General features: G+C 50.8%; 1 protein-coding gene across 2 annotated transcripts in view; it reads right to left on the reverse strand.

Annotated features, from left to right (window-relative positions):
• rhogb (ras homolog family member Gb) overlaps window positions 1-8,849 on the reverse strand; it is a 12,014-nt gene extending 3,165 nt beyond the window's left edge. Inside the window, exons 1-3 of one of the 2 annotated variants that reach the window (XM_082548277.1) lie at window positions 8,723-8,849; window positions 510-618; window positions 1-73 (exon numbers count right to left, since the gene is read on the reverse strand). The exon at window positions 1-73 is cut by the window's left edge and continues 87 nt beyond it. In XM_082548277.1, coding sequence (XP_082404403.1) covers window positions 1-42 — 42 coding nt within the window. In that variant the 5' untranslated portion in view covers window positions 43-73; window positions 510-618; window positions 8,723-8,849. Of the gene's footprint in view, window positions 74-509; window positions 619-3,748; window positions 3,849-8,722 lie in introns of those variants that run through there. The other variant, XM_082548278.1, reaches the window with a different exon arrangement.
• Window positions 8,850-9,056: the final 207 nt, after the last annotated feature.

A 9,056-nucleotide genomic window follows, 5' to 3' on the forward strand; every position in this document is an offset into this window, starting at 1 on the left:
CACAGCACCGTCACCCACAACCACACACTTTATAGTCTGCATGATGACCTCTGACCTCTGGCCCCTCGGTGACCTGCAGAGGACACAAATGTGAGTTTGTGCTATCATCAGACCACAGAAAAAACAGCTGACCTGATAGGAAACAACCTGCAGCTCCGCTGGCTGAGGTTACCTCATCTTTTCTCACACACGAAGAATAAACAGACTCTTTTCACCTTCTTTAGGTTGTGATTGGCTCGTTCACAGTGACCTGGTGTCTTTATTCTTTCATGTTTTGTCTCTTTGTGGTTGTTTTTCTTTGCGGTCTTTTCTGCCCACTCAGAGGTTGTTGTCCCCTGTGGGAAACCTTTGGTCACCTTGGTTATTCTGTCTTGCATCATTCTTTCCTCCTTCAGGTTATTGTTTATCTTTCTGTGGTGAGATCGTATCTTTACTCTTTCCTTTTTGTCTTCTATTAGGCTCATGTTGATGTGTGCACACTGCAGATCCACATGATCTGTTTTTTTTACCTTCAGAGATTCTGATTGGCTAGTTGGTGCTGCTCCGCGGTCAGAGACTCCTCGGTTTTCCTTCGGTTAACACAGTTTGTTCAGGAACACGTGACGTCCCATCATCTGCCTGCAGAGAGAGAGGAGGGCGGTTTGTCCCGGTCAGTATTTGTGTTTATGGAAATGATGGCTGCAGAAGGAAACGGTCTCCAAACAAAGCAGAGATGTTATCCTGCACACACACACACACACACACACACACACACACACACACACACACACGTCTGATCAGTAAAACTAGCCTCTATTAACCCATAAAAACAAAATCTCACACGCTGAACACAGTGTGACGACGTATTCCTAGCGGATCCATCTAGAAGTGAGCTGCAACAGCACACGCAGCAATGGAAGTCGCGCCTGGCTGATCGTGGTTTGAGACTCAACAGCAAGAAGACCGAGTACGTGGAAGCTGGCCCCCAAACTGATGGCACCATTAACATCGACGGGGAAGACCTGAAGAAGGCTGATCAATTCAAGTACTTGTGATCGATGATCAGTGTCGACGGGATATCCTTCAGGACGTGCGAGCAAGGGTCAATGCCGCATGGACGAAGTGGCGTCAAGTGACTGGTGGGCTAAGCGACCGTGGAATGCCAGACCATCTCAAGATTTACGAGACTGTGGTCCGCCCAGTTGCCCTGTATGGATCGGAGTGTTGGCCAGCCACCGCCACACACAAACAGGCCCTGCACACGATGGAAATGCGAATGCTCAGGTGGTGTCTAGGCCTCACGCGTTGGGACCAAGTCATGAATGAAGACGTCAGAAAGCGGCTCGGCATCGCACCAATCACGGAAAAAAATGTGCGAGGCACGGCTACGGTGGTGCGGACACGTATTACGCTCCGACGACAGCTCAGTGGAAAAAACAGCAATGAGGCTTGAGCCCGGAGGTCAGCGACCCCGTGGCAGGCCAACGAAACGGTGGATGGATGGAATAAAGGAAGACATGAAAACGCTAGAAAGAAGGAGAACACACAGTTACACACCGTGGGCGAGTCACAGTGTGTAACTGTGTAACGTGCACTGGACCCTTTGGCGGGCCTCTTTTAGGCCCCGGCCCATATATTTGACCCCCCTCACACACATGCCTGCAGACCGGTTTAAAAGCAGCGACTGCTCAGTAGAACGAGTGTCCAGGTCTGTGTGGCTGAGGCCTTCGATGGTTTTAGAGCATCAGATCAGAGATCACCCAGGACTGCCAACCACACGCCCCCTGCCTGATCCTCACTGTGCCGGAATCCCTTCCTGTTAACAGGGAGTTCTTCCTCCCCACAGTCCAGACCCACATTCACTCCACAGTCTCATCCTCCTGATCGAGTCTGAACTTCTGATTTCTGGACACAAACTCCAAAAATGGTCTATGAGGAAAAACAGCAGCACCACCAACGAAGAAGAAAAGGAAAGCAGTGCATGATGACCTCAGCGTGTCCATGACGAGCAGCAAAAAACCGAAACGTAACATTTCATTGTTTTATTATCATCTTAAACGTGATTCTAGCAATAATGAGACGGGCTGCCGGTCTGAGGCGTGTTCGGCCTGTGTGCCGTCGTCTGTTTCTGCAGCTTTTAGGTCGTGTTTTGTGGCTACTGTCATTCAGTAATAACAGTTGTACACCAGCAGAGGAGTGAAGCACGCCGTCTCCAGCTGTGCGTCTAATCTGGATGAAAACACAGCTGCTCGCAGTCGTTTGAGGCGTTTCAGCCTCTCTGTGGTTTTTCTATCAGTGAAAGTTTCAGTTTCGTAGTCTGACTTCGCACACTCGAGGACCGACAGCGCTGACCACAGGCGGTCTGCAGACGCTCTCCAGATGTGTGGGCGGAGAGCGAGGCTCAGCCCAGACTCTGGGGACGCCAACCCCACCCTCCCCTCGCTCCGTATGGGTGGAGGTCGGCTGAGCTCACTGCTGCTGGAAGCCTTAACCTCTGATCTCACGCTTTTCCTGCTTATTCTTCTCTCGCTCACATCGACACAAGCGCAGAGCTGTGACCTTTGACCCCTGTAGCGCCACAAGAACATGTACACATCTGAAGGAAAACTGAGCGCTGATGGCGAGGTACTGTTCAGCTGGTCATTAACAATGTTATTCAATCAGCCAATCGCATGGCAGCAACTCGACTCATTCAGACACAGAGACACGGCCAAGACGACCTGTGATTGGTTGTTGAGCAAACCTCTCCTCTGAATTTCTGCTGCGACATTCAGACATCTGCAGCAGCTGTTTGATGATGTCATGATGATGTCATGTCAACATGGACCAGAACCTCTGAGGAATGTTTCCGGCCCCGCCTTGAATCTGAGCTGCGAAGAATCGAAGCAGCTCTGAAGAAAAGGTGTACCTAATATATTGGCACAGACCGTATGTACTCAAACGCCATGAGCCCAGACATCTGTGCACGCCTGCGTCGCTCATCAGCTGGCCTCCAGAAGTCACCCAACCGGCAGAGAGGAAGGCGGGGCCTAAAGAGCAAAGCAGCTTGTTTTAAAGACAAAGAAGGATTATTTAAAGCAGTGAGTCATGCAAAGCTGCTGTAGGAGAGTCAGTTTTCACCGTTATTTCAACAGGAAGCTGCGGGACTGTGTTAGGGTGGTCAGGGTGGGGATGGGGGTGTCACGGGACCGCCGCAGCTCGCCAATGTGTTTATCAGACAGTTCATGTCTGACGTCTGAGAGAAATGACGCAGTGACACACTTCTACTGCTGAGGACGCCGGTGGAGCACACCCGGCTGTTGGAGTGTTGTAACGGCGTCCTGTTGTAACGCTCGCAGCTTCAGAAAAAAGGAAGCCCTCAGCAGGAACACGCCGCTGTGGTTTCATGTTGAAATATAGCAGGAACTCCACTGCAGGCTGCGTGAGCGCAGAGGTGTGGCGCTCATTTCAACACGTCAAGCTCACGTACGGCAACACCATCGCTATCATCATCGTGCTTTCACAGACAGAAAACTGCATCACGCTGCACTTCCTCTAATGTCCACTAGGTGAAAACACAGCAGCTTTAGCTCTGCTCGTCCTAACGCCAAGCGGCTCGGCCTGAAAGCAGACGCGAGGGGAACAGAGTCACACTGCGAGGACAAAAAGAGGAAGCAGAACAGAGCGCGGTGACCTGCAGCCGGCCGTGTAAACGCTGCCTTCCTGGAACTGTGTGATTAAAGTGTGAATCTGCTCTTTTATTTTTGGAGACAGTTAATCAGTAAGAAACCCGTTAGAGACACGAGATGCTGAGCTGGCGGCGAAAAGCCTCACGCTTCTGCCCGCAGCCAATCGGGGGAAAGGGAGGAGCCTCTGTGATGTCACCCGTTGGTGGACTGCACCTGTGGAGACATTCTGGACGTCACCGTCTCAGCTTTGGGTAACAAAGGTTGGAGCAGGACATGGTGCACGCTCAGTAAGTGGAGACCCACAGAAGCCACACCCAGCTTTATCAAAAGTCTTGAGCCTCCCCCCCCATTTGTTTTTTACCTTTTCCTTCCAAGCAGCCGCACAATGTTTGAAATGTACATGAGCAACGGTTTCTTTCTTTGGACATCGGCTGCTTTTTCACTCCAGTCCGGTCCTCGCACCTGACCACAGAGTTCACCCGCAACTCTGAGCTGTGACCCAATAAAGCACGACCAGCGTTGTGTCCACACACACAACTTAATTTTGTTACCAGCAGCCTGTCACACAAACACAGTTTGACATACAAACAGGATTTTTGCACCAACAAACTGATTCCGAGTGACACAGGAGCTGAGAGACCTTCAGGCTGATGGTCTACTGCTCACTGAAGCCTCATCAGAGACGTCCCAGTGAGGACGTCCCAGTGAAGCGTGGCTGTCGTGGGTCCAGCTGCAGGTCGTCAGTGTTGCCGAGATCTTTGATAAACTGAATTACAAAGTCTGATCCACCAGCAGGAACATCTGGAAACATCTGGTTATCATCAGCTGTGTTTTTTTCTGTTCTCAAACCGATCTCCCTGTTGGAGTTCAGTCTTTGTTCTCCTCGTCTTTCCTCGTTTTGTGCATTTTCCATTGTTTCGGTTCCGGGTCGCTGCTCATTGGTCGACCGGCCAGTGCTACCTAGCCTGACCGGTCTCCCCAATGTGATGTTTGTGTTTTGTATGTACGGTGGGCAGGGCATCTATCTTAATTGCCCCTTACAGTAAATAAAGTCTCTCTGACTGATCCTGACAGAGAACAGAACACAGGCAGAAACATCCAAAGAAGAGCTTTGAGTGATTCTCAGGAAGCCTGGAGATCCTCACAGAGCTGCTCACAGCTCAGATTCACTTTCATGCTCGTTAGCGGTGCATAAACTCTATTTACATGTGTCCATAAATCCTGTTTCCTGTTGACAGAAGTCATAGCTACATGTTCAGCTAGATAAAGAGGATGCACCTTTATGATTTTTGTAAACAAACACTGCAGGGCTGCAAACAGTCACATGACTTCACTGTCATCACCTCTAAAGCTCCGCCCACCTCCTGTAGTCTCACGTCTCCACCTGCTAGCCTGTCCCCTGCTGTGGAAGCGTCTGACGTTCTTGACGAGAGACCTCGGATCAGAAAAAGGGCTTCCAGACGAGGGAACAGGAAGTGCAAACTGCAGGCTGGTGTCAGGCAGAGGCTCGCTGCGTGCTGAGCTCAGCTCGTGTATCGGGCACTGACACAGAGCTCTGAAACACGCAGCGGCTCCATGTCCACTCGACTTCTTTACATTTGTTTGAGTGTGAGACTTCACGTTATGGAAAACTGTGGTGCTGTTCGCTGCCAGCCTCAGAGTAACAGCTGGGCTCTGGCGTCCGGCTCTAATGGGAAACATTTCTCTGTGGTGACGGTGACCAGCGGCCGCCGTCTCTTTTATGAGTGTTCTGGCTTCGGGTGTCTGTGTTTCAGGAAGTAACAAAGAGCTTTGGTTTCGTCTCGTCAGCTGTCTTCTTTTCTTGTATTTTTATTTTCTTCTGCTGGTTCAGAGCGAGCTTCCTGAGCCGCAGAGGAACTGAGCCTTCCCACAGCCGGGAACGTCTCTAAAACTGGAGCTGCCGCTTTTACAGAAGTCCTCGCGGCTCTGTGGGCTTTTTCTGACTTTCAAAAATGAGAAACCCCCTGTGGCAAACACACCTGCTGCACAGGACCTCTCACAGCAGCAGCAGCAGATTGTGACACATCCAGGACAAAAAAGGGGAACTTGAAGCAAACGGGGCAGAGTACAAAAATGTGTCCTTGCCGTTATGAAGCAAGCGAACGCTGGCGTGCAGGTCAAACAGCTGCTACCACAGTGTCTCCGCTCCACGCCGCCCTCACCGTAAAAACACAGCAGCCACAGAAACATCCAGAGAAACTAAAGTGCTGGTTTTCCTGCTGCGTGCCATCAGTCAGCAGACGAACGTCTCTGCAGGACTCATCTCTCAGCTGCAGCCTTAAATTGTTTTATCTTTATGTTCTTTATAGACCATCATCATCTGATAACTGGGCTGTGGGTACTTGGTGGTTCTCGGGTGCGTGGCTGGATTTTCCGGTGTGGCCTGGGGTGGCTTCGACCTGTGTCGGGGGGTGGGGCTCTGCTGGGTAGTGGGCGGTTCTTGGGCACCTGGAGCCCTGAGATCCGGATCTGGGTTTGCACTGATGTGACCCCTTAGCAGTGCGCGCTCCTCCTTCCTCCTCCTGCTGCTGGAGTCGTCGCAGAGGCGTGTGGACTCAAGTCCTCGTTAATCTTGGGGGGGCCGTGGATGATCCATCTCTGTCTGCCTCTGGATCCTGGGGGGCGTCGCTGTAGCCTCCCACACACACACTGCTGTTGTTACAGCTGCAGCAGTCGGTGATGATTATTCTGTTCGCACTCATCTCTCAGCTTATTTACTCTTTATTACTCTTATATTTTTACAGCACTGGGACTAAAAGGCTGAAGAACAAACTTCCACCAGCAGAGGCTGTTGGGCTGCAAACACACATTTACAGCAGTGGAGAAAATTTCACCAAACTGGGGACAGAAACTCCAGAGAGCAGTCGAACTCCCCGGGATACTGAACCAAACCACACTGACAGCACAAACACAGAATACCAGAGAAACGTTACAGGCCATCGAGTCTCACCGTGAGCGCCCCTCCATCGGGGGAGAAGGGGGCGGTGCACAGTTCGTCCTCGCCCTGACAGACGCTCCGACTGCCAAAGAGGAACCGTCTGTGATGAAACCGAAACGGGAAGGGTTTGCCCGCCATTCTCTTCATCCAGCAGCAGCTGGTATGAAGGAAAAGTGTTCCCCGAAGCCGGCATGTCCAAACTGTCCGCTTTCAGTCTTATTTGCACCCCAGGCTCAGAAATAACAAACTGCACCGAATCCTGGACCTCAACCGAACCTGCACCACCCAGAAATATCCCAGCAAGCATCAACATCGCTGCCCCAAACACACAACGACAGGCAGCGCCGAGCGGGACTACGGCGGCTGTAACATGTCCAGACCAGGTGAAAACACGTGTCCACGAAACACCTGAACGCACCAGCAGCACAGGGATTAACCCACACGAGCCCAGAACATCAAACAGACCAACATCACACCAATCCCAGGATCAAACCACATCAATGACCAAACAGCAGAGAGGTGGGTCAGAGGTGGGCCCGGGTCACGAGCTTCGCCGCACTGACACCGCCGCCCTCTGACTTCCTGTCTCAGTCCCGGGGTGCCTCGGCTAGCTGACTGTGATGTTTCTGTTTCACATCTGAGTGCAGCTGCCGATGCTCTGCGTGACGTCGTCGTGGACAAGATTAGTCGTGTTTTTCCAGCATTGACACAGATTTTTGTGACTTTCTCGCAGTGACTTTACCGTCTCACACTTTTGTAGTTTAGGTGACAACACCCGAGTTCCTGCTGCAGCTTCGATGTCATGAAAATTCAAACTGAAGAATTATAGCCTGAACTCTACATTAGGGCTGTGTTACATTAGTGTTTCTCTGCAGATACTTGAACCTCATGAACCTCAGACGTGGAAATTAGTCTCTGAGATGGACGGTCAGACATCTACAGGTTAATGATGACTGGGATTAAACCAAATCGGGGCTAAAACAACCAAAAATATCAGCAGACTTAAAGCACCGGAGGCAGCAGACCCGGTTTGGGACAACCGAGCACCAAACAACACGTCACTCATCCAAGACTGTGAGAAGATTCAAGCTAAAACCGCAAAAAGCAAGATGAGCGCCGCCCAGCACGCCAGCTCAGACCAAACTACAGACGTTTGACTCACATGTGAAAGTCTCGCCTTCACCACCAGGCTTGGATGTGTGTGTGTGTGTGAGTGTCACTCCTCTGCAGTCTGATAACCAAGTGAGCTAGCATTAGCTGATAACTTAGCATGCTACCCTTTTGTCCAAATATGGTCACTTCCTGCTACAAAAATAACTAAAAACTCAGAATGTGAAATTTAAAAAAAACAAAACCCTGATGCATGACGTCAGAGGCCTATGTCCATCTTTTGTGTACAGTCTGTGTTGCCGGGCTCAGTGCGTAAAGATGTTTTCTTGGCTTGTTGTGTCAGCAGATCACTGATGTGTTCAGTTCAATAAACATCCTAAACTCTGATCTGCTCCTCACAGACAAAACTAGCCTGTGCAGGTAACATTAGTACAGGTACTGTTCCCCTGATAATCCATAATAATCTGAATAAGATGATGCTTCACACTGTGATCGTGGGCATGTCAGCAGCAGGCACACTGCGAGTGTGCTGCAGTAAGTCAGTCGTTACTCAGGTATAGTGCGTGTACACTGCTGTGACACTCTCACAGGGACAAACTTTGAGTTCAGTCATTTCAACATAAACAAGAGTTTAGCAGAACCAGCTGTTCAGGTATCGATCAGCACTGATCGTTATTGTTTCTGAGAATCTTTAACGCTACACCAAGTTCAAAACAAGAAGTGACACGCACACGCACACACACACAGGGAGTGGTCGCACTCCATCTCCAGTTTCCTCCAAACATCAGCGCGCGCGCGCACACACACACACACACACACACACACACGGGTTATCGATCCGCTGCAGGAGAAAAATCGATCAGCTGACGGGAATTAAAGCCGGAATCAATAACCCGCTAAAGTTTTGACAGAAGGAGGAAACACACACACGCACACACACAAACACACACTCACACGCACTCTCAGCTGATCCGGAGCTCGGAGCGGGTAAAGCTCAGGGACTCACCGGTCATCAGTGCTCCTGTCCGGGCGCGCAGCTCCGCTCAGTCCCGCTCCCTGTGTCGGTGTGTGTGAGTGTGTGCGTGCGAGAGGGACAGCGGATCTCTATCTCAGCGCGAGGCGGGCGGGCGGAGCTTAAGTAGAGGAGGAAGTCCGAGAGGCGAGCGAGAGGAAGTGGAGCAAGTTTAAGGAAGTTTACTCTGAGTGTGTATTTGTTGCGCGCGTGTGTGTTGGGTGGAGGCAACACCGGACTTCTGGTCAGTCCAGAGTTGAGAAATATTTGAAATATTTTCATCCTCTAAAAAAAGTTTCTGAAACAGCATGAGGGTTCAGCCCTGCCC

This window comes from Aulonocara stuartgranti (assembly GCF_965226115.1).
Source record: "Aulonocara stuartgranti genome assembly, chromosome: 10".
Taxonomy (NCBI): Eukaryota; Metazoa; Chordata; class Actinopteri; order Cichliformes; family Cichlidae; genus Aulonocara; species Aulonocara stuartgranti.